Genomic DNA, 25,791 nt, shown 5'->3' on the forward strand with positions numbered 1-25,791 from the left:
TTAGGCCTTTAAATGTCCCCAAAGAAAAAAATCACAAGGTGATAAATCGCGGGACCTTGGTGGGGTAATGTCTCTTCGTAAAGAAAGTAGATACCCTGGAAACATCTCTTTCTAAATGGTTAGTGAACGCCGTGAAGTGTGTGCTGTGGCTCTATCTTGGTGGGACCAGACTTCTTAATGGTTCCTAGTAAACTGATTTAAGTTTGGTTGTAGGAAGGTCTCAATCATGTGATAGTAGCGAAACGCATTAACTGTTACTTTTTGCCCATTTTCTTCGAAAAAATACGGACTTAACACACCAAATTCAGCCACAGCACACCAAACTGGAAATTTTAGCGATCAAAGAGGTCCTCTCCTGGCTAAGAAAAAACGTGATACAAACTTCTGATATCCGCATCTTCTCTGACGTGTGTCTCAACGTCTTGAGGGTGTCTCAACCAAATCTCAAACGGCCCTCGATTGTCGATGGTCTCTTATGGAGATCGTGCAGCAATTTAACATTCACCTTTGTTGGGTGTATGGACGAGGAAGAAGAGAAAACAATCTCTCACCTCCCCTGCATTTGCCCTGCTCTTTCACTAAGACGCAAACTAAATCTGGGAGAATACTCTTTTGATAATCCCAGTGGACTAGCTAACAAGGATATAAAATATCTTCTTCGCTTTATAAAAAGCTCAAAATGGTTCGACTAGTAAGAAGTAATTCTCTAGATTCATGTGGTATCACAATGCTTTTGGCCTAAGTGTATGGATTGGCTGTGAAGTGGTCATTGATGAATTTCTTGAGGGTTTTCTGTTGCCCAGTATCTGAAATTTTGTTTATTTACATTACCCGATAAATAGAAATGGGCCTCGTCAGACGAAATTAAAACAGCACCAACGGGAATGTTTTGAAAAATGTCTTCACAAACAGCTCTGCAGAACTACTATCGCGAATATATTCTTCTACGACAAATGCGCGATGCTCATTGTGGCACGCCATTATGATTACTAAAAACGGCCCGTAGACCTCTATCTATCTATATCCGGAATACTATTTTATCTACAAACATGGAGGTTTTTGCCGGGCCCTGTATTTCAAACAGATTCGTTACATTTCTATTTCCTATTTCTGTTAAAACTTAGAAAAACCTTGTTGACCGCGAAACCATTCGCCGGGAAGGATTCCACGTTCTGGAAGAGTGTTATATGAATCCAAATTTAATATATTTGGATCCGAAGGGCGGTCTTATGTGTGACAAAAAACCGAACACAGAGCTTCGAGATAAAAACTTAAGAGCAACAGTGAACCATGGAAGAGGGCATGGGCCTGCATGTCTGCAGCTGGAGTCATGGATTAATTAGTGTACCTCAATATTCTCAAAAATAATTTGCTCCAAAGCTCTAAAAAACTAGGCATAAAGGATGCATTTCGATTTTATCAAGGCAATGATCCGAAACATACATCGGGCATTGTTCAAACTTGGCTAATTTACAACTACCCTCACGTCATGAAACTACCAGCATAGAATCCAGATTTGAATGTCATCGAAAATCTTTGGGCAATTTTGGACACAAAAATACGCGAGCACCATATTTCTTACAAAAATGACCTAAAGATGACTTCAGTTGAAGAGTGGGAAAGAATAACTGTGGGAACGATAACAAAACTGGTGGATTTTTATAGTAATCGGCTTGAGGCAAATCAAAAGAGAGGACATACCAAATACTTAAGTTATGCAAAATGTGTCTTTTCATTAATAAATAATAGTAATTTTACTCGATTCTTAAAATTGGTCAAATAAGCTGTTGCACCGAAATATTTATTTTAATTCGATTTATTTTTTAGTTTAAATTAAAAATAAATATATGAAGTTGTTATGTTTTAAAAACTTAAGTAACAAGTTCAAATAAGCTGTGATCCACTGAACATAAACATTTCAACGGAATATAAAAAAAAAGATAATGGATTTTGAAAACCAATTATTTTCGAGAACCTTACATAATAGAGTTATTTTGAGGAATTAAAGTGCCAGTGTTTAGTTGGCTTACTTATTTATTCAAAAATGCAACTCGTATAATATTTAATGATTGACCATAACAAATTTGAAACTGAAATATTGATCGTTGAAATGTTTCTTGTCTCACCCTATTTTACCTTTTTTTTTAACGGTTTATGCTCTAGAGAAATAGCCAGTTGCATTCCTCCCATTAAACAGTTCAACCGTAATACTCGCCCTTCTAGAAATGCTCATAAATGCACCCTTGAGCCCAACTTCGGTCGTACTCTCAAGTACAGAGATTCGTTCTTTAGCCGTACAACGCTAATGTGGAATGCCTTGCCACACTCTGTCTCTCCCAGCCATTGCAATATTTAGGAATTCAAAACTAATGTGCACCGACACCTCCTCTCCCCCTTTTCTAGTGCTCACACTGTGTCTACATAATAAGGGTAGATTATTCCCTTGACTATGCATTTATTATAAAAAAATATGTAAATGACGTTTGCTTTTAACAAGACGGCGACGCTACAATGCCAACAAGTAAAGAAACAATCGCAAGTAGCATGAGAAAAGGTTTTGACCTTGTTTTTCTCCAGGAGGTGATCACAATTGAATTCCGAGATCTCGTCAGTTAACAACTTCACGACTTTTAACAGTAACAGATAATGTTTATGCCAAAATTCCACAATTATTTTAAGACCTTAAAGCTGGGATTCGTTGAGCTATCAGTTGTAATGGCGCGTATATTCTTCTTTTCAATGAAAAAAAAAAAACAACTATATTGATTGTTTTTAAAAAAAATACTACTTTCTGGAGTACCAATGAATGACACGCATAAAAATTGTTTGGGAACCACCTTATTTAATCTATCAGTAGCTTGATGTTTACAAAAACTTTAGAATTGAAAAATATGCAACTTTTTATTTCGGACTATCATAAATTGAAGCTCTATCATCGACATCTAATCTCTTACACTTATCCTTTTGTCACAGAAGGTCCCTTCCAATCCGATGCGCTTTTGGTGCCCGAAGGCTGTCTTTTCGATCACATCCACAATGCATCACGATGCTGGCCATTTGTCAGATGGAATCAGACTGGAGCTGCAGCCTGTCAAGAGCGAGGCATGCAAATGCGAAGCTTTGCCATGCTCCTTCCATGTGGAATCTCATTGTTCTCTGGAGTTGAATTCGTATGCTGTCCAAAACATTTCAAGGGTAATTATTAGTTAATCAACCACTAACCAATTTATTATTGATAAATTATATTGTATTTCCTTATTTAGAAGAAATTCGTGTAAAGAAAACCGATTTGCCAGTTGTGGTCCCCGAAGAAATCGTTTCGGCCGATGATGATGATTCTAATTATTCAAAGGACTCAGCCGATGATGACGACGATGAAATTATGAATGACGATGAAGACGATGACATGGTTGCCGACGAAGCAGCTGAAAATGATGGTGCCGCTGACGAAGGAAATGCTGAATATGACTCAAACGAGGAGCTTGAAAACTACGAAGATCTGGACGATCAGAACGATGAGGCATGGGATTCAAATGCCAATCCAAAGCCAAAAACAACCGAAACTTCAAAGGTAGCCTCTTCGTCTGAGACATCTGCTCAAGTGGTCATCACAAAACCATCGTCCTCGGATGCGATTCCCTTGCCACCACAGCAACCCCCATCGACTAGCCAGCCCACAGCTGATCCATACTTTACTCACTTTGACCCTCACTATGAACATCAGAGCTACAAAGTAAGTCAGAAAGTAAGTGATCCTTTTTCCATTTCAATTTCACGATATGACATATTCTAAAACAAGGAAGCTCAACAGCGCCTTGAGGAAAACCACCGAGAGAAGGTGACTCGTGTGATGAAGGACTGGTCAGATTTGGAGGAAAAGTACCAAGATATGCGATTGGCTGATCCAAAGGCAGCACAAAGCTTCAAACAGCGCATGACTGCCCGCTTCCAGGTTTGTAACTGTTTGTCAAGTTGTTTTGTTTGTTTTTGTAGTCGGACTCCTGGTAGGTAGGGTCCATGTGTGTTACGTTATGTTGTCATTTTTGATATCTTGGTGTTCATGTGGACTCTATGGGAATGTAATTTTAGACTTCTGTTCAGGCACTCGAGGAAGAAGGTAACGCCGAGAAACATCAACTCGCTGCTATGCACCAACAGAGGGTGTTAGCGCACATTAATCAAAGAAAACGTGAAGCCATGACTTGCTACACTCAGGCCCTAACCGAGCAACCACCTAACGTAAGACCATTCTCCGATTTTAGTCTTGAGGATGCTGAACCATCGTACTTTCCTCCCCAGGCTCACCATGTTGAAAAGTGTCTGCAAAAGTTATTGCGAGCTCTGCATAAGGATCGTGCTCATGCTCTGGCTCACTACCGTCACCTTTTGAATTCGGGAGGTCCTGGTGGACTTGAGGCTGCTGCATCTGAAAGGCCACGTACTTTGGAACGACTCATTGACATCGATCGCGCTGTAAATCAATCAATGACAATGTTGAAACGTTACCCTGACTTGTCCTCAAAGATCTCACAGTTGATGAACGATTACATTTTGGCATTGAGAAGCAAAGATGATATTCCCGGATCAGCCTTGGGCATGAGTGAAGAAGCTGAAGCTGCAATTTTGGACAAGTATCGTATTGAAGTCGAACGTAAGGTTTCAGAAAAGGAACGACAGCGATTAGCCGAAAAGCAAAGAAAGGAACAACGAGCTGCCGAAAGGGAGAAATTGCGAGAGGAAAAATTACGCATGGAAGCAAAGAAAATCGATGAACTCGTGAAGACACAAGCCGATCAAGAATTGCAAGCCAAGGAAGCCAAAGAAGCAAAGGATGTAATTACAGTTGTAGACCCAACAAAAATGTCACACAGCGAGAAGGAGACAACACCAGAAGAATACAGCGATTCGACAGCAAGGTATGTACAATCAATAAAGTCCCAAGCTTCAAACTTGATATTTAAAAATTAATTCCATCCTTTTTGGTTCATATTTGTAGCACCAAGACTCAAACTGTATTGCCAACAGTCGATGATGAGGCCCTGCAGCGTGCTGTCGAGGATGTGGCAGCAGCTGTTGCCCATCAAGAAGCTGAACCACAAATGCAACACTTCATGACACACGATTTGGGTCATAGGGAATCGGTAAGTTTTTTTTGTGTTGTAAAATTCATAAATACTTTTATAAAACATATTGTATATTTTTTCTTTGCAGAGCTTCTCTCTCCGTAGAGAATTCCACACGCATTCCCCCAGGGAGGGTAGAAACGTTTACTTTACGTTATCATTCGCTGGTATTGCATTGATGGCAGCAGTATTTGTAGGTGTTGCAGTAGCCAAATGGAGAACATCTCGCTCACCACATGCGCAAGGCTTTATTGAAGTTGACCAGGTAAATGACACAAAAAAAACCTAAGACTGTACACTTTTCGAGAGTAGATAAAATACTAATTGTACTAACCTATGCATATACATACTTGTCTAAAGTTTGTACCTAATAATGAGTATTGAGGACTGATTCAAGGTCATTGGGATATTTAGCATCTCATTTGTAAACTTTTGAAAACGTTTGAAAAAGCCATGAATGGCTTTGTATTGATCTTAGTTATCGATTAATAAAAAATAAAAAAATGGCAGCTCTACAGCTTGCAACGAACCAAGGCGTCTTGAATTACAACCCTCAACCATTTCTGTGCAATAATTACTGAAATGTACTCTACATGATGTAAATTGGGCAGGTTCAGAAAACATTAGGGACTTCATTTGTAGTCAACTGCATTCTATAAACGTACATTTTGACCAAGTCAACTAGTTAGTTTTTCAACTGTCATAATCTTCAACAGTTCGTTGTACAAAAACTATTAAAAAACATTATTATCTACAAAACACTCCTCAGGCAAGCTGCAAATCCATCACGATTTGTATTTTGTATTATGGAAAAATATTACTTATTTCTCTTCCAATTTCACAAGGAAACCTTTTACACAAAAGATTAAATTAAATTGTGCAGAAAATAAATAATTCATGGAGTTATAAAGTTCAGATTTTAGTGAAATTAAAAAAAATCATCAATTGCCTCTGTGACTTGATAGTTAGGGAGATTTTTCTTGACTGATTTTTTGGTAGCTGGCCAACCAGATCTGTTTGGGATCTGTCAATTTTTCATGACGAAAAGCCCAGAAAGTCTCAATAAATTTGCAGCCTAAGTCCTGGTATTTGAACGTTGAACTTGTACCAAAAAGGTCATATAGTTTTCAAATATAGTCCTAGAGCCATGAAATGTGTTATGTGATTATAACCAAAACTGTAAAGGTTTGATTTTGAGTATTTAAATCATAGAAGTCGTAGAATTCAAGACAGCGAATTTAATGAAAAGTAGTTTAAGCGTCGTTACGGTACTAACCATGCAAATTTTTAAGTTATTCTCTTAGTGTAGGGCTGCCATCTTTGCATGCGAAGGCTATTATTTTAAAACTCTTTAATTCCACTTTTGTTTTAAATGAGTTAAGTATGGGAAAGGGTTCTTTGGAAGGGCCCTCATGTATTTCAAAATTTAAGTGAAGCTTTTTATAAGTTGGATGTGGTAGTTGCAAAATCTGTGCTTCGATTTGGGAAAAATTGGGGTTAGGTTTTTTTCACCCAAAATCATAACGCCAAAATCCTAAAATATCATAAAGCACAAAATTGGTCACAAAGCTCAAAAATTAAAAAAAAAATCCAAAGCGAATGTCATAACACCCAAATAAATTTTAAATAATAGAGAACTGTATTGTAAGTTGCTATTTTGTCCAACAGAATTTTTAATATACAAGTCAAGTGAACTTATGTCACAATGACAATTGATGATGTTATTTAATTCAAGTGAAAGCTGAACTTTATTACTCCATTAATTATTTATTTTTTGAAAAATTCCATTTACTCTTTTGTGTAAAAGGGTTCCTTGTCAAATTGGAAGAGAAATAAGTAATATTTCTCTTCAATACAAAATACACATCATGATGAATTTGTAGAGGAAGAAGAGAAGTGTTTCGTAGAAAATAATTATTTTGGTAGTTTTTGTACTATGAACTTGAAGGTTTGTGAAGTAAAGTTCTGAATTTAAAATGTATGCCACTTGAAAAAGTAATTAGTTGCCTTAGTATAAATTTGCATTCAAAGAATGAAGTTGAATGCAAAGGAAGTACCTTATGGTGTCAAATCCTGCCCAAAGTCATAGCGCTCAAAAGATTTCTTGTTGTTTGTTCAATTTGGGCTATATGACATTTATAATAGACGTTAAACGTTTTCTTAAATGTTCAACCCCGCAGTTAAGTTACTCTTCTTGCGGTAAAATGTAACGATAGAAAAAAGTGTTGATTCAGAATAAAACTTAGTACTCAGTGGGGTATATTAGAATGGGGTTGTAACTCGTACTCTTTTTGTTATTTTTAATTTCATAAAACCCAAAAAAGTCTGCACCTAAAGTTTTGGTAATGTTACCAAATCGTACAACAACAAAATGGTATTAGCTCTGACTATGGGTTTTTTGATTAAAGATGATACGAAATGGGATATCGCAAGGCCAAGGGCGGATCCAGACTTTTAATCAGGGGTGTCAAACACTTACCAGTCGCTTAAAGTTGTTTAATGTTTTCTAAGGGAGGACGACGTAACCAAGGCTTATAATAATAAAAAGATAGATAGATAGAACGCTGGGGCCTGATTATGAGGTTCGCGGCGGATCGTTTTCAATTCGACCTTTCAAATTCGACTAGCGTCGTATTTCCTTATTAACGAATTTGTGGCGAAGCGAAAATAGTTCTTCCTATATTCCAGTCATTTGACAGCTTTCCAAACTAAATTTGTTTTGATGAATAGAAAATTAAAATAAAATTCGAATTCCCTAATTGGTCGAATTCAAAACGAAGAAAGCGAAAGCAAGAATTGAAAAATTGTGAACTCGCTAGCAAAACGATTCGCCGTGAATCCCATAATCAGGCCCCTGTTGTCTAACTATTTACTTTAAGCTACTCAATACGTATGAAAGCAAGATTCCAACAGGATTCAAAATGTGGCATACATTTAATAGTTAAAATACAATATTTTAGGTGTTGTTTATGCATTTCACTCAGAAATGTTAGAAATTCTGTTGAAACCAAAAAATTTTCCGAAATTAACATATTCAGTTCAGAACGCTACAAAAATTAAGATGCAGAAACCTACAAAATGAGAAAGTGATCTGTTTTCGTAGGAAAATGAAATAGAATCTGTTTTTTTTTTGTACGTATTTTTTCGGACTAAATTTTTGGGAGTCTACCTTTACTTACTTTAAAATGGGAGCTGATGCTAGAAGACAAATTTTAAAAAATGTTTGTTTTACGTAAACCTTTTTAAAAAAAAAATTAAGAGAGAAAAAAGTTTGGTTCTTGAATTTAAGGAACTATATGATTTAAGTACATAATTTCTATACAAATTATATAGAAACAAAGTAAGGTAAACAAATAAGTTGAGAAGAAACGTCGCAGAATCCTTTTTCACATCAGTTCTCGAGAGATTCAAAGCTTTTATATCTAATTAATAGCCATGAAACATTCATTCAAGTTTTTTTTTATTAGCCATTAGTTCAACCAAAGTATCCCTTTTGGTGTTTTCGAGACATTTATATTCTTGGAATTCGTGCTTAAATTTTAGTTCTAGAGCAGATTTAAGAAGCCTTCCTTGCAATATTTATGTGCTCAAAAAAAAAATAAAATGGAATTCAAGACGAGTTTTAGGACTTTAAAGGCAACTTAATATCAAATTGGTGATCTCTTTTTTAAAGTTTCTTCTTAAGAACCTGAATACTTCCTCTTTCTCTCAGAAAAGATCTTATTAAATCAATTTAAAGTATTAATAAAGTTTTTTTCTAAATTCTAAATGGTGTGAAAACATAGATTTTCGTTGTTTTTGATAGCAAACCGCTTTTTGGTAAATATCATTAAATTACTAACAAATCTTTAAGACTCATATGACCTCTCCGGGATTGTCCATTGGTCAAAAGTTGTTGAATTTGTGCTGCGCGATTGGAATAGGGTTGGATTTTCGATTTATAATAAGCTTTTTGTCCAGTAATCAGTTAAAACTAGCACTCTTAGCAACCAAGTTTAAAGTAGTAAAATATGAAATATAAGGGGGTCATTTCCATTAGACCAATACGATAAGTTTTGAATTCAAAAAAATAATAATCTCTCAGGGGTGGGGGAGGGGGATGTCATGACCTTTAGACCAACCCATCTGGATTCGCTATTGCCCAAAGTTGTTTTCACTGCACTTTGTCGTTTATTGGGAAAAATATGCCATACTTTTATTTTTGAAAAGATTACTGAATCAAAATTTTTATGTTTTAGTTAAGTTATTTTATATTTTTAATTGTATTAAAAAATTTTCTTTTACATAAGACAACATTTCAAAACTCTTTTAAACTCCTTCAAATCGTTATTCTCAAACCCCTTCTCTTCTTAGTTAAAATTATTATTTATAATTTGCTGGCCTGCCTTAAAGATTTAAAACCATAGGAAATATGTTAAGATTATTACTCACTTACGTAAGGTGGCGCTACATTCCTGTGTTTGAGTCCCTTGTAGTAGGGGAGCCCAGGATGCTAAATCGGGATTTACTCGAGCGTCAAAGAGACCTATTGGATTGCGAAGCTTAGATGATAAGAACAAAAAATGTTATATCATATATACACTTTCATCGGTGGGGGGAGCGGCTATAAGTTTTCAAAAATGTAAAAAAAAAACAGTTGCATGGACATACTCGAGCGCGTCAGATATTAATAGCATCTATGTTCTACGTATTTTTGAAAATATACATATGTTAATCTGATCGTTTCCATGATGGGGGCGGTCGTATATGTAAGGGTTGAAAACGGTAAAAAAAAATTAACCGAGCGCGTCAGATTTTCAAAGGGGATGTTATGTGAACCTTAAAGAACGTTCTTAGGTAATAATCTGACGATTTGGATGTGACTCAAACTCGCGGCCATTATTAGAACTTGCAAAAAAATCACCATTTTGAAATACTCGAGCGCGTCAGATTTTAATATATATATTTCATGTATATACCCTAAACGTGTTGCCTCTTAATCTGACGATTATCTGGAGGGATTCGCCTAATCTGACAATGGAACGACTTTTTTTTTGTTATTATTATTATTATTATTTTTTCCTTGCTTAAGTAGTTGAGATAAATTTATTTTTCTTAAATCCCGCTTATTTAAATGCAAAAGAAAGTTTGCATGCACCCCATCTTGCATCCATAGCGCCTTTCACCCTCCCCAACTTGCACATACTGCACCTTGGACGCACTCCAAATCCAATAGTGTGCCCAAGCAGGGGGGTTGCATACACACCTCGGAGTGGCGTACACCCAAACTCGCACACACCCCACTGTTGCATACACCCACATTCAGACCTACTATTATTACTAAAAAAAATAAAAAAAAAAGTTATTTTCAACTTTTTTAAAAACTAAAAGACATAAAATCATCTGGTTTTCAGTTTTTGATCAAAAACAATTAAGAGCAATAAGTTTTGAAATAAAAACAATAGTAGATAATCTTGAAGTATTGAAAAATTACACTTTAAACCTTTTTTTTTTTAACTTTTTTTACTCAAATTTTGAGTTCAAAATTAACTTTTTCAAAAACTACTCATAGTTCTGACTTGAATTAAAAACTGGCTAATAAAACAGAATGTTGGCATTAAAAAAATGTATAAATCTTAATTGTAAGTATCACCGTTATTTTTAATTATTTTTTTCCATTTTTAATAATAATTTGTTTCAATTTCCCCTCCCCTCACTTCGGCTAACGGAAATCGTCAGATTATATATTATTTGTAAACGTTGAATTATTACCTTCAAAATAAAAAAAATGTAGCCGAGCTCGAGAAAGTCAAGATGACGTTTTTTTTTACAAGTTTGTAACCCGCCTACTTCTTATCGTCAATCGAAAATTGTCAGATTAGTGGAATATACACTTTTAAGCATAACTAACTTACCCTACCTTAGTCTTACGCGCTCGAGAATTTCAGATGATCAATTTTTTTTTACTAATCTGATCCTTTATCCTTGACGCTCGGCCACATATACGAGACTAATACTTGGTGGAGGGATTCAATGGGGTACTAGGTACCTCCATGTATATTAATCTGCTGCGCTGTAGTAAATCCCAAAATCCCTTCTTGGGCTCCCCTACTATCGTATGTGGCATCCTTTCTTTTCACTGTAGTTCAATTATCTGTGATGACCAGCATGATTTTGTTAAAAAGCGTTCAACTATTACTAATCTGTTTCACTTTACGTCCTTTTGTTTAGATGTTTTTTAAAAACGCGAACAAGTAGATTGTATCTTTACTGATTTCAGCAAGGCCTTTGACAAATTATGTCATACAAAATTACTTTTAAAACTATCATAGCAAGGTTTTAACGACTTTTTCATAAACTGGATCTCCTCATATTTGCAAGATAGACGTTATAGTGTTAAATTTCGTAATGAGTGTTTAAGTTCATTTGTTGTGAATTCTGGTGTTCCCCAGGGAAGTCACCTTGGTCCTATTCTATTTGTTTTATTTATAAATGACTTTGTTTTGATCATACAAATACGTCTGTCCTAATACATGCTGATGATATTCAAATTAAAACAAAAAATTTACTCTACATCTGACTGTTTTCTCTTGCAAGAAGGCTTAACATTATTCAGGGAATGGTGCAATAATAATCGTCTTATTTCAAACGTTGTCAAATGTAAAACCATAAGTTTTACACGCAAAAAAGTTCAAATCGTTTTTATTTACATGTTTGATTCTTGTCCTTTAAGTAGATTATATGTATTTTCTGACTTGGGTGTTGTCTTAGATCCTAAACTAACATTTAATGAACATTTTAACTTCATAGTTAAAAAAGCAAATAGAGTCCTGGGTTTCATAAAGAGATTTGGTCGTGATTTCCGTGACCCATATGTTTTAAAATTACTTTTTGTTTCATTCGTGAGACGCCGTACATGTCACAAGGCTCGAAGCCATTCAGAAAACATTTTTGCGTTTTTGTCTACGATCGCTTCCATGGTTTCATGATATTCATACATTACCGCCTTATTCACAAAGACTTTCTCCCATAAATCTTCCTTTTTCACAAATCGTATGATGTACTTGCAGTTTTGTTTTATTGTTGGAATAATAAACGGACAAATTTTATCACCATCAGTTCTTTGTAGTTTAAACTTTAGTTTTAGTCGTTCAAGTATAAGACTCCAGAAACCATTGAAACTATGGTGTACATATCCCCTTAAATCAATTAATTCAGATCTATAATACATTTCACTCTTGTATTATTTCACCAAATGATAATATAAAAAGTATAAATTGCTAATTAATATTTTTCAACAGTCTAGTTTACGTTTTTAGATTTAAATTATATATTAAGAATTATTAACGTTAGTATTTAACAAATTTAATAAATAAATAAATAACTAGAGCCTCACCAAAGATTATTACAAACATATAATTATATGCCTTCAAACCAATAGCCAACATCGTTTTAGAAACTTCTTAGGGTTTTTTTCGTTTTACTCAAAATTCTCAAAAGTGGAAAAGAAGGAAATTGAGATTCTGCACAAATCCGTCTTGGCTTCTCAAATAAAGCTCACTGAGAGGCTTCATAGCACCAAAAGACTTGACTTTAAACTTATTGTTAGTTAAATTATTTCTTTGGAATTTATTTCGTCTCCGAATTTCGAACTTCAAGATTATACTAACAAAACTATAATTTAACACATTCTCTAACATTTCCAGACTGCAGCATTGCCCGTGACACCAGAAGAAAAACATGTTGCGAACATGCAAATCAATGGCTACGAGAATCCAACTTATAAGTATTTTGAAGTTAAGGAATAAACCACATTCTCTTAAAAAGCCCGAAAAAAATAATAACAAAAGAAAGAAAAAAACCAACAACATCATCAGTTCTTATTTTTCTTAAAAAACAAAAAATTATAAAAAAAAAACAAATTCTATTTTTATTGTTTGTTGTTCTTGTTTAGAATTATGTGTATCAAAAAAAATATATATTAACTAAGATGAAAAAATTAAAAAAAAAGAAAACTCAAAACACACTCAATATAGCTATACTTATTAGTTTTATTTTTTAAGTTTAATAAAGGAAGAAAAAACAAAACAAAACATAACAAAAATATTACTCTCATTATAAGTTAAAGCAACTACCTAAGAGAAAACAATAATAGCATAATAATTTATTTAATTAAATAAAGAAAAACAAAAGAAAAAACTTTAAAAAAGGTCCTTGCTGTGAATTTCAAAACAACAAACAAAATCATTTACAAAAAAAAAACATATAATTCATTCTAGTCATACTAGATTTAATTTATTTTAATTTTTATTAATTATTGACTTATTTATTGTTTTATTTACTTTAATTGTGTGATAGATTATGATCTCAAAATTTTTGAAATATATATTATTTTTCAAAACTCAACTATTTAAAAACTCTCCAAATTTCAAAGAAAAAACAAAAAAATTCGTTTAAAAAAAAAACAGAAAATGTGGAGAAAAGGCAAAAAACAGAAATCAAGGATAATAAGTTTAATATTTAAATATAGATATTATAATTATGTAATAAAGAAAGAAATGCTAGGATATAGGCTAAAAATACAACATTGAAATGAAAAATAATAATAATGAAAAACAAAAACAAAAAACATTTCTTTAATTGGTTTTTACATGTAAAATATAAAACACTCGAAACAAAACAAAAACAAAAATACATTAAAAAACGATTTTATGTCAGTCAACCTACTCTTTCCATTACAAAAACAAAATCAAACAAAATGAAAATAAAAAAAACACCCCAATGTGCGTTGTCCCAAATGATTAAATGTGTGTGTATTTGTATATGTTTAACCCCTTTGTTTTACCAAATCACTCCAATTCCTACCCCCCTCTCAAAAAAAAAGAAAAACAAAAATAAAATTCATTAAATCCACAATAAATGCAATTTAAAAAATGATAATAAAATAATAAAAACAATTTATTGTAATTTCTTAGTATACAAAAATAATAAACAACTGATTCAACATTTTACAACACATTTTTACTTAAAATCACAATTTTTTCAAAACAAACAACAATTTTATCACACATAAAATGTAATAAAACAACTTTTTTATTCAACAAAAAATGTAAATTTATAAAAATTGGCAATGCATATATATTTTAATTGTATTTATATCAATTTGAACAACAATATAATGTAATGAAACTAAAAAACAACATGTGGATGAATTATGTTTCGATGATGAAATGATGCTATTGCTTTTTGGGACACGTTTTTGGAATGACCTGTACAAGTGTACAATACTGAAGTAACTTTAAAAATATTTAATTGGCTTTTTCCAAAGATTACTTAAAAGAAATGGAAGCATTTTTGATGTTCTCTGCAATCAACAAAACAAAGGATCCATCACTATTCAGCCCTGATTTCCTTCAAAAGGGGTCTTTAAAGAGGATTACATGAATTTGGTGAAACCTTTCGGAACCCTTTGGTACTAATGGTTCTGGTCTGATCTTTAAGACTGTTAGTCTTATAAGACTATGAAAGGATATTGAAGTTAAGTAGAATTCTGCTTATTTCTTCTTCTGTGGTTTTGATCTATCTCTTGATCCGATGGTACCCTAAGTACTCAAGTTGCGTCAACTGATAAACATAGAGGTAAAACTGACCACACCGTAAAAAAGTCACAATAGATATTTAACAATACATTTGTCATACATTAATTCAAGAGCTATTATTATTGACCACGACTGTTTGGCTAACACGCCTTGTATGTATGTACTTTGTTCTATAATGTTTCAAATGCGGCCTTATATAGACAAGTAATACGATATAATATGCTATCCCAGATATTTTTAGAAGCTCTAAAGCTTTACTTATACTTTCATAAGACCAAGTATATATTCAAATCACTTGGCATTAGGTAAAGACAAAATTTATTTAATACAAGACTGGAGTTTAGAATTCTAATTTTAAACCCATTTATTTTGAAACGATAAATACGACTTGTATTTTAGGGTTACATGTATTTCTAAACTCCTACAATGGGGAAAGGTGAAATTTCAATAATAATCTGTACTTGGTGAAGCCTTTTCCCAAGTTTTGCAAAGGAAACTCGAGTAGAAGTTTCATTAAATGTTTAAAGTAAAGTTCGGACATCGTTGTTAACGTTATTCTGTCCTTTTGCTGGACTAAGTATAATTGTTTTGCTTCGATTTGCTGGGAAGCTTGAAATATTTGAGCAGAACTTGCAATATATTTAGAATTCATATTTAAAGTAAAGTTAAAAATGCAGCTTTGAATCTAAGGCCACAGATTTACATTTCTTCTTTGTTTATAATGATAACACACTTGAGTCTTTGGGAAAAAGTTTCGATTTCGATATTAAACCATCTATCATACCCTTTAAAAGAAAGAAGACTTGAATCTTTCTATATACAGATATTTTAGCGTAGTCATACGTGAACAAATCCCTTAACTGAGAGTTACTTCAGTCATATTGTTAAATTGAATTTCATATTTCAATTTGAAACAAGCTTAAAGAAACTTTTTGATACCATCTAGAAAGACTTTTGGGGGCATACAAATGGGAAACTATTAAATTTGCAAGGAATACATAAACATTAATATGTCATAACTTATGATCAAAGTCAGGTCTTAAGACATTGTATATCATCGTCCAGAACAATGCACTTAACATTTAATTGTGCTGTGAAACGTAAGAGAAAATAATCCAAACACAAAACAAACACCACGATATAAAAAAAAGTTTATTAAATACAAAAACAAAATTATAATAATTTTAACTTAAAGTAAAACAAAAACAAAATTAAGAAAAACAAAAAACGAAATAAAATTCTTATATATACATCAATACAGAATATTTATTGAATGCTTTTTAAAACTAACAACAAAAAATAATAATAAACTTATTAATTTAAAAAACAAAAAAAAATAATACTTAACAAATAAAATTAACAACAATAACAATACATATGTAATATTATCTTATTCACATTATTTTTGTATAACAAAATTAAACATATAGAAAAAAGAAAAAAACAAAAATTAATAAATAATAACAAAAAAAAAAAACACTAAAAACATATTTACAATGCTGCCCTCCAAGTTTTTTCAACAAAAATAAAAAAACACAAAAGACCTTTAAAATTTCTCAATATATTTATATATATCTTATTTATAAATAAATATATATAGATATTACCTTGCCTAAGCCCTGAGCTGCTGAAACACAAAAACCATACAAAACAACAAAATATGTATATCACCTTAGTTGATGCACCACAAAATTAGGATTAACAAAAATCATAAATTTTTAAAAAAATGTGGCTATACCTATACTCTCTCTTTCTCTCTATATCAATATGGATATTAAAAGAAAATTTAAAAATTGCTCGTTAACAATACCCCCGCCGCCGCTAATACTCCTCACTCTCCCTGGTAGGAACAACAATTTAAAAAACCAAAAACAAATACAAAAACTACTTACATCGTACTTTTTCTTTGCAAAGTTTTAATATTTTTGTTTTTATTTTTAATTCCCTTTGTTGTTTTTAGTGGATAAATAAATAATTTTCTTTTTAATTTTTACAAAAAAAAAACTTAATAAATATTCAAAATTAAATAAATAAATAAATTAAAGAAAAAAAAAATAATATAAAAATAAACATCAATGATTATATATGAATAAATATAAATCATTGAAAAATCAATTCGTCCTCTTTTATGAAAATAAGCTTAAATAAAATAATAAAAATAAAAAAAAAAAACAAAACGTTAAGAGTATAAGAGCGTTTATCATATAGTTTAGCACAATATATTTTATAAAGAGAAAACAAAAAATAAATAAAAATAAACAAACAAAACAAAAACCAAAAAACAAAAAAACCAAAACCAAAAAATAAATAATAAATAATAAAAATAAAATGCAATGTAAATGTATTCATATGTTCTTTTTTATATAATTATTATATTATATTATTATGTATAATGAATATATATGTATGAAATATATTTATCTGCTCGATCTTTGCATTTTTCTTTTGTATATTTATGCAAAAATCCAAAATTGCATATTAATATAACAAAACCAAAATGTCTATTCGTTTTCATTTATTTATTTATATATATATATATAAGTATATAAATATATACATCTCTACAGAAATTCAAAACAAAAACCATTGGGTTAACAGAAAAAAAATATATATATATATCTAATATATATGTATATATAATCTAAACAAAATCACAACAACAACAACAAAATCCGATTATGATGATGATGATGACATATAAACAAAACAACAACAACAAAAAAAGAACTAATATGTAAGTAATTTCATTATATTTTGCAATTTATATTGAAAAGTTTAAATAAAACAAAAGAAGAAGAAATCATTATTATTATTATAATTATAATAAAATAAAAATAGGAACAACCAAAAAAGGAAAATTTTAAAAAACAAAACTATAAAACTCAACTCAAAAAATAAACTCAAGAAGACAAAAATGTAAAACACAGTGGATGCGCATTGCTTTCTTAATAATACAAACAAAAAAATAGTATATAAACAAATTATAAACAAAAGATTAAACAAAAAAAATCATTATTTGTTTCTCAATATTATTTTATATTCAAACACTCATAAACAATATTTGTGTATGTACATTCAAATAAATAAGTAAGCAAACCTGTGCTGATTAAAGAAATAAACAATAAAAAACATCATCGTTATTTGTGTTAATTTATTCCTTAATCCGTCATTTTTAACGCCGCTCGTCGGCCGAAGCTCAAACCGCCGCTATCCCCTCCGCACTATAGGACCAAACGAGCACCAGCGTTTTAAAAATGAGTTTGACAAATTTCATAGATTTATAAAATATACAGCCCTATTCTGCTATTCACTTGGATCGTATATTCGATTTACCCGTTCGATTCCTTCTCACACTGCCTTTGCATTCTGCTATCCATCGGGTGAACTACATTATCCTAAACCAATTTGACATTCACGTTAACAGCTGTTCATGCGACAATCTTGAGAATGTTTTGGTAAATTGTTTGGATTGTAAATAGAAGAATAAGAGAATCCTCAAACAGAGGGCTTCGGAGAAATGTTTGAAAGTCAAAAAAAAAAATTCAGCCACGTCTTTCATTGGTGGTCCTAGGAGGTTGAGCCTGTCTCTTAGGCTATTCCAAAATTCTCGAAGGTCTTATGTTTTGCAATATCTGTATTTTGTTTCATTACAAAAATAATTTTTGCAAATTGTTCCTTGTTTGTCGCTCTTCCCCTAAAAATGTTAATAATCTTTCATGTATACAAATATATTCTAAATTAAGCTATAAATTAGTTTTTACTTACATTTTGATAACAACGATTAACAAACCAGACATCAAATGGAAAATCTTCTTCATTTCTTATGCGGATCTGAATTGTATAGAATAAATGCGTTTACGTCAATAGAAGAATACAGCGCAGTTTTACCGACGTTACCGACATACAGAGATTCACTTCGAATGAATAGCGGAATAGTGAAAATTCAAGAAAAATTCCAACCGATGAATAGCAGAATAGGGCTGATAATTACGGAGTCTTCAACTAGAAACTGTGTTCTTTTCGGAACAGTATTTTGTAAATTGTTTAATAAATACAACACATTGATTACTAACAAAGAGCACTAAAAAAACAATGACTTTTTAAAGTATTAAGATGTCCCTAATTCGAATCTCACCTGTACATTTTTCTATCACATCAGGTTCTCAACATAATGCTCTTTTTGAAATGCTAAAGACAACCAAAAACTGGGCTTTTGAGTCTAAGTTAAAACTCAACATGTCCTTTATCTCAAGATACAATTAAATCACTTAAATATCATACTTCGTTTTTGAAAATTCTTTGTTAGTCTTTATTTGACTCTATATGAAATTTTGTGTAAACCTTGAATTTAATACTTTCAAAATTTTCAGAAATGTGTTTAGTTAATTGTTAATGCTGTTTTCGATATCAAACTTTAATATTAACTATTTGCTTAAGTTTTAAAAGTACTCGTTTTTAACATTAGATATTTTTATATCGAATCGCTTAGACGACTAACGGCTTCGTAACAACAAGACAACTTTTTTTCAAACGGTTTTACGGTTTTTCTTTTGTTAAAATATATTTGATAATATAATATTTAAAGATCAAAAATATCAAAAACATTCATTAAATCAACAAAATTACCTTACATTTTAAACAAAAACAAGTTTTAAAAAGTTAGTATAGCAACTGCACCATAATATCATTCACTTAAAAATTTACTAAAGATTATTTTAATCATTTTTATAAAAAAAATTGTATTTTGAAAAGTTTTTGCAATGCCATAAAATTCGTGAAGTTCAAATATGTATCTAAATAAATACTATACATATCTTCAGGATAGTTGCCATGTTCTACATTTCACTAATTGTGAATACAATTTGCAAAAGTGAAATGGGGTGTTCCGCAATTCGTTATAGTAAATTGGATTTTCGAACATGCAAATGGATGTTCAGAATTTCGGTTTTTTCCATTTTCTGAACGCATTCAAATCACATTTTTTATTTCTGTGAACTAATCTTTGATAGAGTTTTTGAATTGAACGAATCGATTAAGGTATTATAAAAGCTTCTACTTTCCTTAGAACTTATTTAAAAGCGTCTTTGCTTAATCTAAAATTAAAATGAAAGCTTAAAAGAGGAAATTAATACTTTGTTTATCAGAACAATTCTTAATAATTTTCACACACTTACACTATGTCAGGTAAAACCAATATATTTGATTTGTCTCTCAAAATTCATCTTCTTATTTTTTCTCTTGAATTCTGCTTCCTTTTTTCACTTAAAATTGACAGTAACATTGCACCCATCTTCAAAACAGTAAAAATTTTACTTCAGAAAAAAAATAATTGAAGCAATTTCGAAGATTTCGAAATCGGTCGAATTGAAGAAAATGCAAAATCATTTCACGTGAAATTGAAATGTGATTTCAGTTCACTTTCAATCGAAATTTGAACATTTGCGAGTTTGTTTCTAATTCTACTTGGAGAACAAACATATAAATTATAGATATTTTAAACTCAAATTTTGTGTAGTTTCCTGCTTGATTTGATTGAAAATAAATGAACATGTTTGTTTTGAAACCAGTCAATTCGATTTCAAGGATTGTTATATTCGATCTTACAAAATAAGCTCAAAAAGTAACGATTACTTCTTGCAAAAAGTAACGAACATTATGGACTCTCATCACTAGTTTCAATATATTCATATTGATATACGTATATTGTCATACCCTTTTCATTTCTTTATATGTAGTGCTTATGAAGAAGTAGCAAACTAATACAAAGCTACGCACATGGAGGAAAGAACATTTATGTAGTGTGTGTTTTGAACAGAATTGTATACCTCCATCTGAGCATGGTCGCCTGGTAAATAATTGAAAATTTTGTTTGAAAAATTTCTTTCGCTAAGGCGGTGAATTTTTTCTTTCTCATGTATAGCATTTAATAGAGTTGATCATATTTGCTGAAATATAAATTATGGTTGTGATAATGATAAAAATGAATAATATATTCCAATTAAAGAAATATGTTGACCAAATAAAAGCTGCTAACTTATTATTTTAACAAAACAATGGTCATAAGGAGAAATAAGGTGGCAATCCAGTTATACTTTTTCTGAGGTTTCTCATTGCTTATGTCCAAATCCGTCTTCAAAATAATCTTTAATAATTCTAGAATACAAACTTGATCTTTACGAGGCTACGCAGATTTTGATTGCTTTAGGCATTTTTAAACGAGAAGGTATATTTTAATAACCTGATGAGATAAGCAAAATTTAAGGCGAGATTCAAATTCAAAAATTCTTTCCCTTTTCAAAAGAAGTTTTGTTTGAGCTCCTATCAATGAAATTAAATACATTTTTTTTAAGTGGACCAGGTTATGATGATGAGGAATAGGGACTAAGCATGACAACAATTAATAGAACTGTGTCAGACATCTCACTTTACGTGTAGACTTTTGAAAGAAGATTCTCTTGGAAATCACATTAGCTACATAGGTTCTAGAAATCGAATTTTAAAAAGCAGTAAATATTATTTTCATTATCATTTCAATTAATTTTTAAAATGTTCACAAATTATTCTAGTCAAAGGAGCTTTCCTTTTTCTGAAAGGAATTGATTCAATGGTCGCATTCACAAAGCTAGTCGCTACGTAGTCAAGGGATTTTGATTGGCTTAATCTAACTACAAAAGTAGTTTAAATTTCCTCTCTGATGTAGTTACAAAAATCGGCTACAAAAATAGTGGAGAATGATTTTGACGTTTCAGAACCAGCTGCTCTGTAAAGGCACACGAATTTAAAATGAAATAAATCTTACTGAACGATTTATTTCATAATACAAATATAAATCATTCAAATTGTGTTTTAAATTTGATTTAATTGAATTTAAAAATACAAAAGATGTGTTAAAGTTATCAAATCAAAAATTTTTCTTTTATTTTATATATTTGCATTTGTCAATAATATGACAGTTCCAGATTGGCTAGCTTTGTAGTTTAGTTTTGCATTCACAAAGCTAGTTGAATTTTGACTACGTAGCTAATAGCTTTGTGAATGCGATCAATATCTTACGAGTAACATTTTTTTAATTCGATTTCATTTCCATTGTAGGGGAAATGCAGAACCTGGCTGATATCTACGTAAATCAAATTTCTAAAGGTTTGGAAAATACATATTTGTTTTTGTTTAACCAGGCTACTATCAGGCTGCACAAATACTTACCTTCCTTGTTGATATTCAGCTTGTTTTCTCTCATATTCTTTTTTCGCTCAAAATCATAACTACCAAATCCTAAAATGTCATAAATTTCAAAATTGGACACAAAGTCCAAAAAGTTAAACAAAAATCGACAGAAAACGCAAAGCAAATATCGTTACATCCAACAAATGTTTTAACAAAAGAACGTTGGTTGCTATTTCACCCAAAAGAATTTTTTTATTTTAATTTGGGTTTTATGACATATGCTTTGTGTTTAAGTTTAAGTTGAACATGGCGACGGTTATGATTTCTATCGTTTTCATGTCTTATCACCCAACGACATAGAACCCAAATCATAAAATGATATAAAGCCCAAAAAGAGAAATGTTGTTAAAAATATCACTAAGAAAATGTCACAAAGCCCATTTCATAATTGTCATATCACCCAAACTAAAGATCAAAATTTTGTTTTTAGCAAACATTCTGGATGGTTGCGGGTTCTGGGAAGTTTATTACAGTGAGTTATGTACAGAACATTGCGTATAAACACTAAAATATGCATGGGGAGTTATGCTGCTATCCCTGATTGTGCTCACTATAGGATTTGATGTAGGTGCGAAGTTGGGTGTATGGAAAGTTTCCTTAAAGAATCTAGATTTAATGAGACTTTGCATATACAAACACGCACGGCATACCCCCAATACATTTGAGCAAGCAAACCAAATTTGTTTTATTTCACTTTGAAAATTGTCCTTATTTCATTTTCTTAAAGTGGCTTTATTTCACTTTATTAAAGTGGAATAAAACCAAACATATTTTTAACGCTTTCTTTAAGTTTTTAGGCTATCTGATATATTTCCGTTTAGTGTTTGAGTTTGAACGATAACATCTAAAAATTCAAAATGTGGTAGTGCACAAAATAAACACAAACTTTTTTAGAATGTCCAAATAATTAAACACATGAAATATATGTCGATTAGTAATTTGGGCGTTATGATATTTAAAAATTGATTTGGGCAATATAACATTTATTTTGGGGTTTGTGGGATTTTCTTTTGAAAAAGTTTTTGGGCGATAGAGTTATTTTGTGTTATTTTATCAAGCAATAATACTGAACTCTTCTTTTTGTTTGGAATCTCAAAGACATTTCAATGCCAATGAATCGGTAATATTGCCTTCGTACAGCAACAAATTGCCTATGCTCTGAGACCTTGCATACATCTTTTTGTGTAAATAGATAATTAAACATTTTGTTTTAACAAAATCAAAGCCAACATAAAAAGTTCAGGATAGCTGATTCGTCATATAGAATTTGTTTTCAAAAGGAATTTTAAAGCTTAATTAAATTTATAAAATTAAACATTAAATTGTCAATTTTATAAAAAGTAGTTTAAATTTTAACGATTACTTTGGAAAAAGTAACGAATTGAATATTTTTTCCATCACTATGTTGAAGCTTCTCTTCAAAAAAACTAACGAAACAAAAAAGGCGGTGAAAGAAAATGTCAAAAGAAAGTTGGTAAAACATCAAGTGCAAGATTTGATTGAAAATAAAAGAACATGTTTGCTTTGAAACCAGTCAATTCGATTTCTAGGAATGTAAAATTCCATTTTAAAAGAATAAACTCAAAAAGTAATTATAACTTCTTGCAAAAAGTAACGAATGTTATGAACTCTCATCATTAGTTCCAATATATTGATATTGATATACATATGTATATTGTCATACCTGACATTTCTTTATGTAGTGATTATGAAGAATGCAAACTTATACAAAGCTACTCCCATATGTATGCGAGATTGAAAGACAGAAGTATGGATAGGATAAAGAACATTGACGTAATGTGTGTTTTGAGCAGAATTGTATACCTCCATCTGAGCATGGTCGCCTGGTAAATTATTGGAAATTTTGTTTGAAATGTTTCTTTCGTGCAGTCTACTACGATGGTGAACTTTGTTCCTTCTCATTCATTCAATGGTCATAAGATGTTGGTGGCAATCAGATTATACTTTTTCTGAGCTTTCTGATTGAGTGAGTTCAAATCCCTCTTCAAAGTCAATCTATGTATATAATATAACTTCAGGTTTTTGAGAAACAACCTTTTAAAAGTCGAAAATAAAAACTATGTACATATGTACTTTTTGACTGCTTTGAGCATTTTTAAAGGAGTGTATTTTAATAACCTGATGTGATAGAGTAAATGTAAGGCGAGATTTGATTTCAGGAGATCTTATCCTTTTCAAAAAAGTGTTTTTGCGCACAAGTGTTATCAATAAAATCAAAATACATTTTTTTTTTAAGTGGACTTGGTAACCATGATAAGGAATATAGGGACTAAGCATAACAACAATTAATAGGTCTGTGTCAGAAATCTCAATTTACGTGTGTGGACTTTGGAAATAAGAATCTCTTGCAAATCAAATTAGCTGCATATGCTCTAGAAAGCTATTTTATTACGATCGTAGGGGAAATGCAGAACTTGAGTTCTATAATTGTGGGAAAGCCATATTAGTTTTAGCTATCAGATTGCACAGACATGAACCTTTCTTGTTGTTATTTAGTCGTCAATTTCATAGGGCTCATAATTGGGCACAAAACCTAAAAAGTAAAAAAAAACCAACAACAAATATTCCAAAGTTAGTGTAGCAACGCCCAAATAAATTTTGTATATAAGAATGCCCAAATTTTTAGCTGTCCTTTTACCCAAAAGAATTTTTAATTTGAGATTTTTGTAATAGGGGTTTGGCATTGTGTCATGTATTTTAGGTGAAGATTATGTTTTCTATCGTTTCTTATGTCTTATCACCCAACAACATACATATAACCCAAATCATAAGATGATGAAAGTCCCAAAAAGAGAAATGCTTTAAAAAATATCACTAACAAATCATTTCACACAAACCAACTTTCAATGTCGTAATGCCTAAATTTATAAAAGTCATAACTCCAAAATGTTGTTTTTCTCAAACATTTTGGGTGGTTGCCGGCTCTGAGACGCTTATGAATAGTGGAGTGTGTATGGGAAGTGTAAGCTGCCCCCTGTTTCTGTGCATTAAACAAATTTGGATTAAAAGAAACTGCATACACACAACCTTTTACCTAGCCCAATTCCTGTAGGGAGTCCAAGCAGGGGGTTACAGGGAGAAGTATACAAGTATATAAGCAAGCAAATCATTTCAAACACAATTTTTGCGCTTTCTTGACGTTCTGAGTTTTTGGGCAATCTGAATCTGACATAACTTTGTTTAATGTCTGCGTTTGGGCGATAAAATTTAAACTCAAAATATCGTAGTCCCCAAAATAAACAAACATTTTGTCAAAATGTCTAACTGTTTAAATACGTATGTGAAATATTTTGGGTGATATGTAAATTGTTTACTTGAGAGTTATGATATTTAAAAATCTGGGCAATATGACATTGATTTTCGGCTTTTTTACGTTTTTGAGGAATAGATCCATATTTATTAGATAAAACATTTTCAATATTTTATTTGGCAATAAAACCGAACGCTTCTTTTTATTTGGAATGTCATAAAACCCAAAAAAGTTTTATTGCCGAAAGTTCGGTAATATTGCGTAAATCGTACAACATCAAAATATTGATAAAATTTGTTTTGGCACTAGGAAATTTTTAATTTAAATGATACGGTTTAGGCAAAAAGTCCGAATGCCTATTTCTGTGACCTTGCATACATCTTGTTATGTAAATAGGCAATTAAAAATTTTATTTTTACGAAATCAAAGCCAACATAAAAAGTTCAAGAAAGCTGATACGTCATCTAGAATTTCTTTAAGCTTGATTAAATTTATAACAACTCTTACTTCGACATTAAATTGTTAATTTCATAAAAAGTAGTTGTAATTCTAACGATTACTTTGGAAAAAGTAACGAGTTTAATATTTTTTTCAT

The 25,791-nt window shown here is 31.3% G+C and overlaps 1 protein-coding gene across 13 annotated transcripts in view; it reads left to right on the plus strand.

Moving 5' to 3' along the window:
- The window catches only part of LOC129943398 (amyloid-beta-like protein), a 64,625-nt gene extending 46,790 nt beyond the window's left edge, over nucleotides 1–17,835 (plus strand). The window contains exons 4-11 of one of the 13 annotated variants that reach the window (XM_056052816.1): nucleotides 2,974–3,195; nucleotides 3,264–3,733; nucleotides 3,812–3,952; nucleotides 4,090–4,239; nucleotides 4,300–4,916; nucleotides 4,997–5,141; nucleotides 5,212–5,388; nucleotides 12,809–17,835. In XM_056052816.1, the coding sequence (XP_055908791.1) occupies nucleotides 2,974–3,195; nucleotides 3,264–3,733; nucleotides 3,812–3,952; nucleotides 4,090–4,239; nucleotides 4,300–4,916; nucleotides 4,997–5,141; nucleotides 5,212–5,388; nucleotides 12,809–12,910 (2,024 nt within the window). In that variant the 3' untranslated portion in view covers nucleotides 12,911–17,835. Of the gene's footprint in view, nucleotides 1–2,973; nucleotides 3,196–3,263; nucleotides 3,746–3,799; nucleotides 3,953–4,089; nucleotides 4,917–4,996; nucleotides 5,142–5,211; nucleotides 5,389–12,808 lie in introns of all 13 variants that reach the window. The other 12 variants (XM_056052818.1, XM_056052812.1, XM_056052815.1 and 9 more) reach the window with 12 other exon arrangements.
- The last annotated feature ends 7,956 nt before the right edge of the window (nucleotides 17,836–25,791 follow it).

Source organism: Eupeodes corollae, chromosome 1, assembly GCF_945859685.1.
Source record: "Eupeodes corollae chromosome 1, idEupCoro1.1, whole genome shotgun sequence".
Taxonomy (NCBI): domain Eukaryota; kingdom Metazoa; phylum Arthropoda; class Insecta; order Diptera; family Syrphidae; genus Eupeodes; species Eupeodes corollae.